The sequence below is a fragment of the Doryrhamphus excisus genome, chromosome 15 (genome assembly GCF_030265055.1).
Source record: "Doryrhamphus excisus isolate RoL2022-K1 chromosome 15, RoL_Dexc_1.0, whole genome shotgun sequence".
Classification (NCBI taxonomy): Eukaryota; Metazoa; Chordata; class Actinopteri; order Syngnathiformes; family Syngnathidae; genus Doryrhamphus; species Doryrhamphus excisus.
The window spans coordinates 17,855,133-17,868,125 of NC_080480.1; the positions used below are offsets into that span (position 1 = coordinate 17,855,133).

Sequence of the window (12,993 nt, forward strand, 5' to 3'; positions counted from 1 at the left end):
CTCATCCATGTTAGGTGTCCGTCCAAGCGTCTGCTTCCATGTCTTCCAGCAAGTTCTGCCTCAACATGGCCATGAAAGCTGCATCAGACCTTGGCGTGGAGCTCCACGTGGACCTGCCTGCAGACGACAGGATGCTTCATCACATCAACACCTGTGAGGACATCAGGTAATGCTCCTCCGCCCTGCTGGCAGGTGGGTTCCACACCTTCTCCATGTTTTCCTCTCCAGGAAGGACGCAAACTTCCGGCTGGTCTTCATGCTGCAGGACGCCGCCAGCCGTCGCTTCGTCATGGAGTTCAGCCAGCGACGTTCCAGGATGCTGGAGCTTCTGGACCAACTAGACCAGAGCGCCTCGGATCTGGTCAAGATGAACAAAGCTAAAAGAATCTCCAGCGTGGCGGGGAGCTCGGTGGGCGTGGTCAGCGGCGTGCTGTCCATTGTGGGTCTCGCCTTGTCGCCCGCTTCTGGCGGAGCATCTCTGATTCTCAGCATGGTGGCGCTGGGTCTCGGGCTCTCCGCCTTCACCAGCTGCGTTGTGGTCTCCGCCACAGACTTCACCATCAACCAGAAACACAAGAACCAAGCCGGTGAGATGTTTGAGAGCTTCATGCAGGACGTGCAGCGTCTGGACGAGGCCACCAGGGAAGCGGGTCGGCTGGATGTGGCCGTCAGGGCGGTTCTTTGCCAGGAAAGCGTATCTCTGCACGCGGACGCCACCTCCACCAAGATGCTCAACAGCAACCAGGTGGTCAGAAGGATCGGCAAGGTGGTGGTCCAGGGCGGAAAAGCTTTCCGAAACGTCCACAAGATGGTGGCAGATGTCCAGAGAGTGAGCCAGACAGCTGCTAGAAGTTCCCTGCTGGCGTTACGCACGGCCAAGGCCGGCCTCATCCCGCTGAACGGGATCTTCGTCGGCCTCGACGTCTTCATCATCTGCATGAACAGCATCGCTCTGGTGAAAGGATGCCACACCGACGTCTCCCGTTTCATCCGAGCCAGGACCGCCCTGTGGCGCTCCGAGATGGACTCCTGGCAGAGGATCTCCGACTCTCTGGTCCAAGGGATGCTGTGCCTTGAGAAGAACCAGGCTGCCATGGAGGTAGAAGTTTACCAGAACGACAAACAGGAAGACGGACACCAGTGTGTCATTCAGTAGCAACCACGTGGAGATCTGATGTCCTCACACGATGTCAAACAAACACCAAAGTCGCACAAACACTAGCAGAGCTCAAACTGTGGCGCTGACGCACCACGAAAGGTAGCGTGCGTTTGGAGAACTTCTACGCTCGCCTGCAGTGTTTACTCACAAGGAGACTTTCAGGTTCAGGAGCGGCTTGCCTAAATTATCTCACTTCCTGTTGTCCGGGTGACGCAAGAACATTAAATAAGACAGCTGGGAGCCAATTATCGCTTTATTGAGTTTGTGTGTGTGTGTGTGTGTGTGTGTGTGTGTGTGCGAGTGTGCGAGTGTGTGTGAGTGTGTGTGTGAGAGTGTGTGTGTGTGTGTGTGTGTGTGTGTGTCAGGTCGTTTGGTCGCCACAACACCCGTTTCAGTTTTCTTCATCTAGAATGAAAAGCAAAGATTCTTGTCAGTCTCCATGGCGACGTGTTGGCCTGCAACCACATAGCAGCTCACCTTCTTCTTCCTCGTCCTCTTCATCCTCCTCTTCCTCCTCCTCTTCATCGGAGCTGAAGGTCCCGTCAGGGAGACTGTAGACCCGAATGACTTGCTGCGGGCCCAAAGAGAAGCGGTGAGCGCCGGCTGCGACGCCGTCCCGCGCGGCGATGGGCGGTGCGTACTGACCTTGTTGGGGTCCTTGAGGATGAGGTACTTGCCCTCGTCCAGCTTGCGGCAGATGTCGATGACGCAGCGCAGGATGCCCCAGGCGTTCTCCATGCTCAGGTTGATCTGGCTGGCGAACTCGTTGGGCTTGAACTGCTGGGTGCCCAGGACCACGTGACGCGCAGAGTCCTTCACGTGGTAGCGGGACACGTACCTGCGGGTTGGGGGGGGGGGCGACGGCATCATCAAGACTTGAGGTGGATGCCAATGGTTATTTTCTTCAATTGCGAGCGCGAACGAGTCCTCACCCCAGCTTGAGGTATTCGGACCCGGCCAGCATGGCGCAGCAGGTCCAGCGGGCCAGCTTGTAGCTGTTGTTCTTCAGCTCGGTGGCCAGGACCGCTCCCCTCTGGGAGTCCAGCTTCTGGCGCCAGTCCACGCCGTTACAGTACTGTCAGGGGAGACAGCTGGCTCAGTCATCTTCATCATCATATCGGCGACTTCCTCGTTACTACACTCAGACGCCATCACGCCCACGCCCGCCTACCTCGCTCTACCAGTACACACTTCTATATGATTGGCACTGCATCGCTTCTTTTTACGCTTGCGTGGCACTTTGCCTGACTTTGTGCTTACCCTGGAGTCCCACTCGTTGAGGGTCTTGACGTTGATGAAGGACACTTCCCCGTTGGCGCCGATCATCACGCCGTCGTGTTCACAGCGGACAATCAGGTCGATGTCTTCGCCCAGCTTCCAGTGGCGGTACCTGTAAGCGACGGACGCCACCTCGCTCCTGTCCATGTCCTCCTCCACAAAGGGGTTGGTGTTGGGGAACTTGTAGCGCTCGCCACCCTGGTGTCAATACAAACACGTCCGCCCTCGTGTCATGTGACCGAACATGTGGCCAACGTGCAAGCGGAGGCGGCGCGCGCGCTCACCATGCGTAAGCACTGCTGGCTGAAGTTGTGGTTGATGTAGGTGGCCTCCATCGCCAGGTTACGGGGGGAGTTGAAGGAGTTGCCCTCATCCTGCGGTGGCTCGTTGGCGGTCTCGCTCACAGTCAGCAGATCTGCGGCGGCGGCGGCGGGCCGGATGCCAACACGTCAAGCAGTGGCACGCAAAACGGGGCCGGGTGGTCCCGTGACGCTCGCACGACTCACCAAAGTCAGAGTTGTCTCTCTTGTCAAAGAACAGCTTGTTGCCGACTCGCTGCACGATGATGTCCCAGGAGTTGACGGAGCGCGTGCAGCACATCAGCGTGGCCAAGATGGCGTCGGTGGCGAACACGTTGCCCTGAGTCTTTGCCAGCTGGACGCCACAACAACACATCCAAAAGAAGATGGAAACACTAACAATTACAGGCTAGTTCTTCTTACAAATTGATATGAATGATATGAAATGGCAGAAAGTATAAATGGATGCACGGTTGAATGACTACTGAACAGCTTGCTAAGCAAATATGAACTCCAAACTACAAACAGCAGAGCCTGAGGCCCAGACCTAAAACTCTTCACATTCAAATAAAGTATGAAAGTAAATAAAATGTAGATGAAGTTATGTCATTGGCCACGGGTATGAACGTGCGTGTGTGTCGTACCTTACGGATGACGGGGTCGTCGGTGGTGGTGACCGTGTGGAAGATCCTCTTGATGCTCTTCAGCTGCTTTTCATTGCGAGTGGTGATGCGGTCGAAGGCCTTGTCGTAGTACTCCAAAGCCCCGCAGCACTCGCTGGAACACGATGGGAAAGAGCGGCGTGAGCTGGTGGAGTCTCTCAATTGACGGTGGAGGGCTTACATGTCGACGGGATCGGCCACTTCCATGTATCGCATCTTCATGAGCCTGGGGAAGTCCATCTCCTCCTTCACCTCCCAGTCGCTGCGCACCTCCACGGAGGAATCTCTGGGCTTCAGCTGAGCCTGGAAGGAGGAACATTGTTGGACTACAACCATTTTCATCATGTAACATCTGAGCTGAGTGACTTCGTTTGGCACCTGGGATTTCTGGTCCCACTTCTGACGGACGCCAAACTGCTTCTGGAACTTCTTCTGCAGGCGCATTCGATCCCTGGAAAGACGAGACGTGAGTCGCCAAACGAGAACTAGGTCTGGCAGATTTGAGGCTCACCTCTCCTTTTGCTTGGCACTCTTCGGAAGCGTCTGCATGTTGAACTGCGTCAGATTCCTGCGGTCTTTGTCCCTGCGCAGGTTCCTCTGTCGGAGCAAACACAATCCCGTGTGAAGGAACGACAACAGAACCCTCCTGGATCGTGTCGCTGCTCACACGTTCTTACCTGAGCAAACCTCATGCGGTTCCTCTGGTAGGCTGTCTTCTGCATCTTGGCCGTGTCCACCAGCTGGAAGCTGGCCTCGTCCTCCTCGTGGAAGTAAGCGTACTGACTTCCGCCACCAAACTGAGAGGAGTACTTGTCTGTGGACGCGCGTCACATAATGTCAGTAAGCGGTCCAGCGTAGTGAACACTTTGTCATCCACCTCACTCACTTGTGTATCTCTTGTCCTGGTACGTTGCTCCTGTCCAGTCGGCCACCTGACAAACAGACAACACAGTGATTGAAACATCAAACATCAAACAAACACCGACGGCGTGTCATGTGACCAAACCGACCTTTCCCAAACGGTCTCCTTTACTGAATGGCTGGTAGGGCATGTCCTTAAACTTCTCTGGCACGGCGCATGGACCCCATCCGGACGGGTTGTCCTGGATCACAGGGGCGTGGAACTTTGCCATGACCTTTAACGGGATTCAACCACATGGATGTTAAACAATAGAATCTTCCGGTGATGCATTGCACGTTGCTACGCGGGGTCTCAGGCATCGATCAGCACTGTCGTCTCCAGCAGTGCCCTCCAAAGGAAAGGCACTGATCAGCTTGCGCAGTGGGCTAGTCATCATGGACCCCTCGACGAGCAGCTAGGGTTAACATCTGTAGTTGCTACCTGGTCTAAACTAACTAAACGCCGTAGTAATCACACCGGTCTGGTCGCTATACTGGCGTCCACCGTAGATGACATGATTAATAGGTGACAGTGTTTAGAAAAATGTTAAGATGTGACAAAACTTCAACTGGGAGCGGCCCCAGCTGACAATTGCTAAGAGTTAGCTAGCGTCAGTTTAATGTTCATCTCATACATAATTCACCAATTGAGAAAGTTTGACGGGGATAAGAAGGTGTGATGTAACAGCGTTAAAATGTTATACACATATTTACAATAACTGGTACATGATAGTGTTTGAGAGGGGAAGGCCCTACAAGCGGGCAAATTGAGCTAATGCTAACGCTGCTAGCGGTAAGGCCAGTCATCACGCCAGCTTGGCCGCGCTGCCTCCGCGAAGCTAACTGTCTAGCAAATAAGCTACTTACAGTATCATAACTTTCGTTAAGTTATATAAAAAGACACGTTTTTAAATGCATTTACAAGGCACGCCGTGTACTTACCGTGACCGATGTGACACGGTGGAAAGATTTACAAACCGACCGGTGTTCTTAGAGTATAAACGCGGACAGGGGGCCCGCGTGAAAGGAAGTCGCTGACTGCCGTACAGCTGGTTGTGGTTCCTGTCGTAAAGTGTCGTAAGCACAACTGGATGTAACTAGCGAATAATGTCGCGTATGTAAAGTACGTTTATAGAATACTATAGTCGTGATTATTTGCTGTTGGTAAAGTACAATTCAAGTTAATTGTCGGCGTCGAACGTGTAACTGCAACGTCACATAAAGACCACAAGAGGGCGACTAATCCTTATTGTTTTGAACAGATACATGAAATACCATGTATTTTCAGAATTTTTATTATTTTAAGGGTTTTTTGGATGTAACTAACGCTTGCAATTAAATCAAAAGTTTTATTCCAGCATTTATATATTTATTTAAGAGGTGATCCACCTTTTCGGGGGGGGTCCAGGGTCAGATCAGGGGATGTTGTTGTCATTGATTGTCCATTGTTGCTCTTCTGTGATTAAGGGCTACATAGCTATATAAATAAACTTGACTTATTATTTTCATCTCCCCACTTATTTTAACTTATCCATCACAACATGTATTTGTATATTCTAACTTATTATTTTCTTATTATTCACTTATTTTATTTATTCATTTTTCTGAATAAATACCTTCCTTCTTTTCTAAGGAAGTGAGCTATATGTGGGAAAAAATGCAATGACAAAACGGAGTGAAATAGTGTAAACATGACATAAACGCCACTTTTTCCTACTACCTTTTGACCATCAGCATATATAACCATGTATGTTCGGTGCCAGTTGTTCTGATACAATAAAACCATACCATACTTTTGATGATTACAACCTCTGTAACATCTACAAATAATGACTGGTCAACATCTTAACATTCAATGGTTTTATTGTGAAAAAGCCTCTCTTTAAACAGTCACAGCATTGAAACTGTACAATCAATAATTTAAAAAAAAAAAAGGAAAACAAACAATTAAGCTTATTTCTCAGACACGCACAAACACATTCACACCTCAGCAGCTTTGGGCCCAAAAATAGTGTTTAACTTGTGTTACTTGCTCAAGTCTCAGTTATAAATCTCAATGCTCAAACACTGGTCCTTTACATCGGCCAGAAGGCCGAAGCACATCTTCTTTCTTTGTCTCCTTGGCAAGAAAATTATTGAGAAAACAAAGTGTCTCGACACAAGGAGAAGAAGATGTCCAAGATGAAGATGAAAACACAATCAAAATGTTTGGAGTCGACGAGTCAGCAACGACAAGACTTTTCCTGGCCGTCATCAGAGAGGAAACCTCTTCTGGAATTCTTGGCGACAGCGCCGACTCAAATTCATTCTGAAATTTGGACAACGCTCGTAAAGTTCATAAAATTCACCCGCAGGCTCCTGAAAACAAAAGCTGATATACATTAAATGTCCCTTTTTGTGCAAAAGACCCCCGTAAGCGACACATTTGCTGTTGTATGTGGTTTACATAGTCTTATGTCATAGACGTAGTCCAGATTCCTGATTGGAATCCAATCACACGCCACATAAAACAACTAAAAGGACTTCCAAGTGCGGATGCCGTGATGGGTGTGGTCACGTGCCAGAGAGCGGCCAGTGGAAAAGCAGTGGCTGGCTGGCAGGAAGGAAGGAAACACATTCCCACAGGAGTGTCGCTACAAACATCTACAAGCGATGGTGCTGCCAGGTGCCAGCCAGCAAGGCGGTCTGCACCGGATTACAGCGGGAGGCGACGCGACCCGCTGCCAAAACATCAAATAAAGAGCAAACATCCACCAAAGCCTGTGGAAAAAAATAGTCTGGTCTTTTTTTTTTTTCCTGTTTGCCAGATCAGATCCAAAACGGAACCACACAAGCCACAGGACTGCAGTTTGGAGAATATTTGGGGATATAAATAAGCAACGTGTGTTTGAAGCAATTATTATAGTAGTTTTTTCCATTTAGCCCTCCAAGAAATAAACATGACTAAAGTTGGGATTAGATCAAAAAGGTTCTCATGGTCTCCTAATGATGGAGGAACCAGCAGAGCCTCCGAAATACAAACAAGCGCAGACGGATCTGGTGGAGAAAGGAGGTGAGAACAAGAGGCGGCGTAGCGGGAAACATGGTGGTGAGCGAGAGAGAGAGAGAGAGAGAGAAGAGGCTGAGGATGCTGAGGAGTGAAAGGATGAAAGAGGAGCGAGGAGGCGCTGCGGCGCGCTGATGGAGGCCCTCCTGAGATCTATGAGAGGAGCATCTATTATTCAGCAGCAGAGGATCGCGGGGACGACGTGCGGAGGCGGCGGGGCGCATCAGAAGACGCGGCATGAAAGCAGCGGCGTCGCATTTCCATGCGGCAGATGACACCTAAATGCAACATCTGCAGTTTCCCGCATGGAGCCTTTTTGCCATTTTCTGATTTTCTTGCCATACTCTGCCGGGTGTACCTGGAAGACGGATGACCTTGGTGGGAACATCTGGGCTGCAGCTGTCCCACATGAACCCACGGCGTGACGAAGGCAGTTTAAATGCAAATGAGTCATGGCGCCCTAATATAAACATTTAACAAATGGCGAATAACGCACTGCGATGCACTCCTATGCAGACGGGCTGGCTGGGAGTTGATGAACAAAAACAGCAGAAAGCGGTCGACATTGTCTTCAAATGACAAAGTAATCACGACCGTGCTTTAAAGCCGGCGAGCAGGGCTCGTAATTGTTGGGAGTTGAGCGGAGAATAGTGTCAATATAATGCGGGGGCCGTTTTAGAGGAACATAAATACAGGAGCAACATTTCACGCGACTCCCGAGCGTCCCTGCGTCGGTCTGGCAACCCGTCCCTGCTTTGTTGACACGCCGACACACACCTCCGCTTCTCACACAGAACAACTTCCTGCTGCTTGTTTGTTCCACAACTGACAAACTTTGCTTACCCTTGCTGCTTTTGTCTAAAAGCGTCCGCAGTGCAAGCAGTACTGGTAGTAGTAGTAGTATTAGTATTAGCAGTATTCGTAGTAGCAGGCAAGCTAAAGTGTATGAAGGGATCAGCAAAGAAAAACCAAGAGAACAGTTTTTCCTGGACTTGTGTCGAGCTGGAAAGCACAAAGTGTGAGGGACAGAGATGAGTCACGTATTGTAGCAGTGGCCGGTATCCATGGCAACAAGGCATCCCACTTGAAAGTAGGCGGCGATGCGCAGAAGAAAAAAAAATGGAAGTGGCAAATGACTAGCTAGTCAGAACTAATAAAAAGCCACTATCATGAGGAGGAGGAGTCGGGGGCGGGGCTTCCGTCAAGGCCAAACCAAAGCAGCGGTGGATTGTGCTCGTGTGTGTGAGGACTTTTAGCTTCTGGAGTTCCAGAGAGAAGATGAAACATGACGAGTGTTGCGTAGTCTGTACAAGCGGACAAGACCGGAGTTTGTCGTCTGAGGCGTGAAGTAGCATCGGGACACTCCGACGTTTCACTTCCTCTCCGGGCGCCCCCCCCAAGGTAGTATCTGAAAGGTTCTAGCGTGTTCTGGCTCGCCGTGAGAGCAGCACGTCATTCATCCCGTTCGCCATCATTCCTGATCTCCGGCCCGTCAGGTCGGAGGGACGCGCTACTTCCCTCCGTGTCACGCCCTCGTGCATCCTGGCAAACGCCACGCGGTGGTCTCGTCATTGTCCGGAGGGGAAAATGAAAGTTAGGAGATCTTGCAGTTATTGCGGGTGCAGTTTTGCGGGGGGCTCTGGGGTGGGCGGATGGACTTGGACCGCTTCAGGCTGTTGCCCTTGGAGCCGCCGGCCGGGTTGGCCAGCGAGTAGGAGCGTCCGTGCATCATGACCGCGTTCATGCCGTTGGCCATGGAGAAGGACTTGAGGTGCGACTTGATGGCCACGGGAAGCGGGAGCTTGTCGATGAGGTGGACAGGCGTGCAGGACACGATGGCGCGGCAGCAGAGGTCCTGAAGGCTGAAGACTGCAGAACAGAAGCGTTTGGTGACTCGGCGGCGCTGGACAAACATCGACATGACTTGCCACGCACCTCGGTTGGGCCGCCAGAACTTCTCCATGCCGTGCCGCATCAGCACGATGCGCGACAGCTCCGTGAAGGACTCGATGACGTTGAAGTTGCAGAGCGGGCTCACTTCGAAGAAGGTCATGCCGTTCTTCTCGGCGTAGGCCCGCGCCTGCTCGGTGGGCACCTGCCGCTTGAAGGCCAGGTGCAAGCGGTTTCCCACCAGGATGCGAGGCACGCCGGGAGCATGCTGATGCAGCACGAGGACACGGACCAATCAAAACCCTCCTCAGGGGCTCATTGCATTCAAACGAATAACTGGAATAACTCACCTCGTCGATCTCTCGTATCCACCTGTCGATGCCGTCAAACGACCAGCGGTTGGTGATGTCGTACACGAGCAGGATGCCCTGCAGGAAGGAAGACCGCAATAGAACCTACAACCTTAGGAACACCGGGGTGTCCCGGCTTTTCGGTCGAGTGGTGCTCACCTGAGCCCCTCGGGAGTAGGAGCGAAAGATGGTGCAGAACCTCCCCTGTCCCGACGTGTCCCTGAAGAAGGAGAAGACCGCGAGGAAGCAGAGTTAGGGTGCCATCTACTGTACGGAGTTGGAACCACAGACATTCACAGGCGGTCCCATTATGATGTGTTTAAGAGCAGGTCGTGAAATGGCCGGAATGGGAGGGGGGGCATTTAGTGTTTAGCCCGTTACAATCTGTGCATTGAGGTAAATCTGATGCCGAGCCGAGGATCCCGGAGGAACACGTCCCCCGCTTAACCACCTCCATCGGAGTGAGATGAGTCATGACACGAACACGGGCAGCGGCAACACGATGGTGGGAAGAGAGCGAGCGAGAAGAAAATAGGACAAAAAAGAAGCGTGAGGCGGCGGAGGAGGAAAGCCTGATGCAGCATAAATAAAAAGGATCGGGCCCTGAACACCCCCCCCCCCCCCAGGGGAGAGAAACAGGCGCTGGCTCTGCACTTGCCCCACTTCCGCTAAACACGCCTCACGCTCCGCGATGATGTGCAGCATCTCGCGGAGCAACAACACAGGCTTCCTTATGTACGCGGATCCCTTGTGTCCCCCGACATCCACTCATGCTGCAAGCGTCGTCACTCACCAAAGCTCCAGCTTCACCCTCCGCCCGTCCAGAAGAATGGTGGTGGTCTTGTAGTCGATGCCTGCACCGACAAAAAAAGAGATGAGCGTTAGCGGCGGTTAACGTTTCCTTGAACTCACAAAGACAGAATCCACAAAACCGAGCCGCTCTGCGCTGCAAAGGGTTACGATGAGATGGTGGAGATGAAGAGCGGATGACGGCAAGAGAAATAAAATAGGCAAGATCTGAAATATTGATGAGGGCAATGAATGTTTAAGCTCTGGTGATCTTTCACAGAAGCGTACAACATCCACAACACCATGCTGCTCTTCAGGGATGGACTTAAAGCCCAGTTTGTGTCTCTGGATCATCTCATTATTAAAGTCCACCAGGCCTTTGGTGAGTACTACTGCTGAGTATTTGATTGACAGACCGTCTCCCAGCCCGCCACAAATAGATTTGGCGCTACCTGTCGGCCATCAATCATAAACACACTGGAACGGGAGCTCTGTACGGTAGATGGCGTCCTAACTCTGCTTCTTAACACACCTCATACACACCAGAAGAAGAAGGAAACGTAGCACGAGGGTTCAGTGTGGCCAACTCAGCCACAATATTTAGTGAGTGCAGCCGTCCTTTGCAATGCGGCGGTTTGATCATCACTCCCTCACCGATGGTGTCATCTCACCCCCCCCCCCCAATTAACAGATAATTAAATGGTGTAGCTCAAAGTCGTCCAACCAGAAGCTAGCAGGTCCCATACCGCCTTCATTGTCTTCTGAGTCGTAACACGTGTGTAACATTTTCGGCAAAGAAGGTGGCAGCGCTCTGCCTCGGGCGGCCAAACCCGTCTGACTACACCTGCCCCCTCATGTCCGGACATGCTCCCTTGGATCTTCTCAACTGGTTCCTGTGCTTTTCACGCAGTGTGGGAAACGTCCTCGGGCCCAACGACTGAAGCGACTGGGAGTTGAATGATGATTTCACTTTCTGAGCAGCAGCTCCAGGAGTGAGAGTGAAAGCCACATTGAGGGGGGGGGGGGGGGGGGGGGGCATTCCATGATGAGCCACTTATGCTCCTCAAATCAGAGAATACTTCTAATGAATCGATACGCTTCTACGCCGTGTCTTCCATCCACCGCACGTTATCAAAGATGAAGAAGAGTGCAGGCAATCAACACGTCCTGGCTAATAACAACATCAGCGTTCTCTCATGAAGCCTCCACTGAGCTAAAGTGCTGAGCTAATTTCATTGCAAAGATGAAGAGCGAGGGAGGGAGAGACAGTGCCTCCTTGGCTCTGGCTGCCGACGGGGCCCTCGCTGGATGATCGATAGCTGCTCTGAACGCTCGGCTTCTATTCCAGGCGGAGAGAACATGATGTTCTTCTGCGATCCACGCTTCTTCTGCAACACAAAACGCCAGCCGCAGCGCACAGGGAGGTGTGGCCAATCAAACACGCTTCTTTACAAATCCTACTGGGTCTCTTTTGATGGCGATGACGACAGGTGAGAAGGACAAGCGGAGGTGGTGAGGAAACACGCGGCGTGAGCTGTGCAGCACCGATCAGGCCTCCACAACCAACGACAAACTTCTTCCCCCTGTGCTGATTTGTTCTTCTTCAAATATTTACTTTGGAGGCAAAGTAAATAAAAGGCCACAAAGGACACCAAGACTTTGTGTGAGCTTCATAATTCATGAAGACGCTGAAGCTCTCTGGCAACAACAAGGACAGCTTCCTCACTTTGTTTATTTTCCCTCATGCCATGAGCTGTGTTTCCCACACATGCACTTACTGATGGGGGGGGGGGGGGGGGTACCAGGCTGCATTACATTTGAATGGTAACCCTGCTTCTGAGCACGCCTCATACGCCCACGCCGCAGCTGACTCTGTCGTGCATTATATCATCAATGCAAGCGTCCCTGGCCGCTTGGCTCTTCCAGTTTCTAACACGGTTTTCCAAACCATTCATTAATAATTCATGTGGCTTTGTGCTTGAATTTGGTGTTTTATTAGCAAAAATATGCTTATTGAATCAAATGTGTACACCTTCACCTTCACACCCGCTACAAAACATGACGCTGTGTTGTCTTGTCCACTGATGAGGTCATGGAAAAACCTGGACTGACTGGCTCGGTTGTCCTGGCAACAATGTCCATCCATATATTCACGTGAAAGCTGTGTGTGTGTGTCTGTGTGTGTGTTTAAAGGCAGTGAAGAAACTCCTTGTGTTGTTCTCGGCAGCTTGTAAACTCATGACGTTTGTGATGAGCAAGCACGATGACAACAGGACGAGCTCAAGGCCCGAGACGGGACGCACTCACCGCTGCTGTAAGCGTACGGGGACTCGGCCGAGCCGTCCTGGAGGCTGTCCAGGATCTCCCCTTTGCCCACGTCACTGTCCCCCACCAGGAGGAACTTGAGGAGGTAGTCGTAGCTCTTCACCGGGCTGCCCTGACTGCCCATGGCCTCTCACATGGAGCCCTGCAGACAAGATGATGATGGTGATGGTGATGATGAGGGAATGTCAAGTTGGACATAAAGACACAAGCTAGCCTGCTCCATAATAAAGATGTTTATGGGGGCTGGTACCTGCCGGCTGCACAGCCCAGTGTCATATGTCAACAACTAGACTGG

General features: G+C 51.6%; 3 protein-coding genes across 6 annotated transcripts in view; 1 reads left to right on the forward strand and 2 right to left on the reverse strand.

Moving 5' to 3' along the window:
* The window catches only part of apol (apolipoprotein L), a 37,234-nt gene extending 35,673 nt beyond the window's left edge, over nucleotides 1-1,561 (forward strand). For all 3 annotated transcript variants that reach the window (XM_058048498.1, XM_058048495.1, XM_058048496.1), the window contains exons 4-5: nucleotides 50-166; nucleotides 229-1,561. In XM_058048498.1, coding sequence (XP_057904481.1) covers nucleotides 50-166; nucleotides 229-1,156 — 1,045 coding nt within the window. In that variant the 3' untranslated portion in view covers nucleotides 1,157-1,561. The remainder of the gene's footprint in view (nucleotides 1-49; nucleotides 167-228) is intronic.
* eif3d (eukaryotic translation initiation factor 3, subunit D) lies at nucleotides 1,400-5,402 on the reverse strand. 2 transcript variants are annotated; one of them, XR_009119498.1, is made up of 16 exons: nucleotides 5,241-5,402; nucleotides 4,409-4,534; nucleotides 4,285-4,330; nucleotides 4,076-4,212; nucleotides 3,910-3,995; nucleotides 3,777-3,849; nucleotides 3,580-3,701; nucleotides 3,381-3,513; nucleotides 2,944-3,091; nucleotides 2,722-2,852; nucleotides 2,420-2,635; nucleotides 2,092-2,234; nucleotides 1,805-1,997; nucleotides 1,637-1,730; nucleotides 1,492-1,564; nucleotides 1,400-1,441 (listed from the first exon to the last, which is right to left on the reverse strand). XR_009119498.1 is itself a non-coding variant. In XM_058048494.1 (15 exons), the coding sequence occupies exons 2-15, from the start codon at nucleotides 4,529-4,531 to the stop codon at nucleotides 1,551-1,553; spliced, it is 1,659 nt and encodes a 552-aa protein (XP_057904477.1). In that variant the 5' UTR covers nucleotides 4,532-4,534; nucleotides 5,241-5,402; the 3' UTR covers nucleotides 1,400-1,550. The 2 variants fall into 2 exon arrangements, 1 of the variants encoding a protein (XP_057904477.1); XM_058048494.1 differs by having other exon boundaries at nucleotides 1,400-1,564.
* Nucleotides 5,403-6,143: 741 nt separating this feature from the next.
* LOC131102909 (ras-related protein Rab-40C) lies at nucleotides 6,144-12,834 on the reverse strand. Its single transcript, XM_058048592.1, has 6 exons — nucleotides 12,681-12,834; nucleotides 10,378-10,438; nucleotides 9,744-9,804; nucleotides 9,585-9,662; nucleotides 9,280-9,502; nucleotides 6,144-9,213 (listed from the first exon to the last, which is right to left on the reverse strand). The coding sequence occupies exons 1-6, from the start codon at nucleotides 12,820-12,822 to the stop codon at nucleotides 8,939-8,941; spliced, it is 840 nt and encodes a 279-aa protein (XP_057904575.1). The 5' UTR covers nucleotides 12,823-12,834; the 3' UTR covers nucleotides 6,144-8,938.
* Nucleotides 12,835-12,993: the final 159 nt, after the last annotated feature.

Coding starts and splice junctions, on each gene's coding strand:
- eif3d (XM_058048494.1), bottom strand. CDS start 4,531: ATGGCAAAGTTCCACGCCCCTGTGATCCAGGACAACCCGTCCGGATGG. Junction 3,850..3,909: donor AGTGCCAAGCAAAAGGAGAG/GTGAGCCTCAAA, acceptor TCGTCTTTCCAG/GGATCGAATGCGCCTGCAGA. Junction 2,235..2,419: donor TCAACGAGTGGGACTCCAGG/GTAAGCACAAAG, acceptor CTCCCCTGACAG/TACTGTAACGGCGTGGACTG.
- LOC131102909 (XM_058048592.1), bottom strand. CDS start 12,822: ATGGGCAGTCAGGGCAGCCCGGTGAAGAGCTACGACTACCTCCTCAAG. Junction 9,805..10,377: donor AGGGTGAAGCTGGAGCTTTG/GTGAGTGACGAC, acceptor CTCCTTCTTCAG/GGACACGTCGGGACAGGGGA. Junction 9,214..9,279: donor GTTCTGGCGGCCCAACCGAG/GTGCGTGGCAAG, acceptor TCTGTTCTGCAG/TCTTCAGCCTTCAGGACCTC.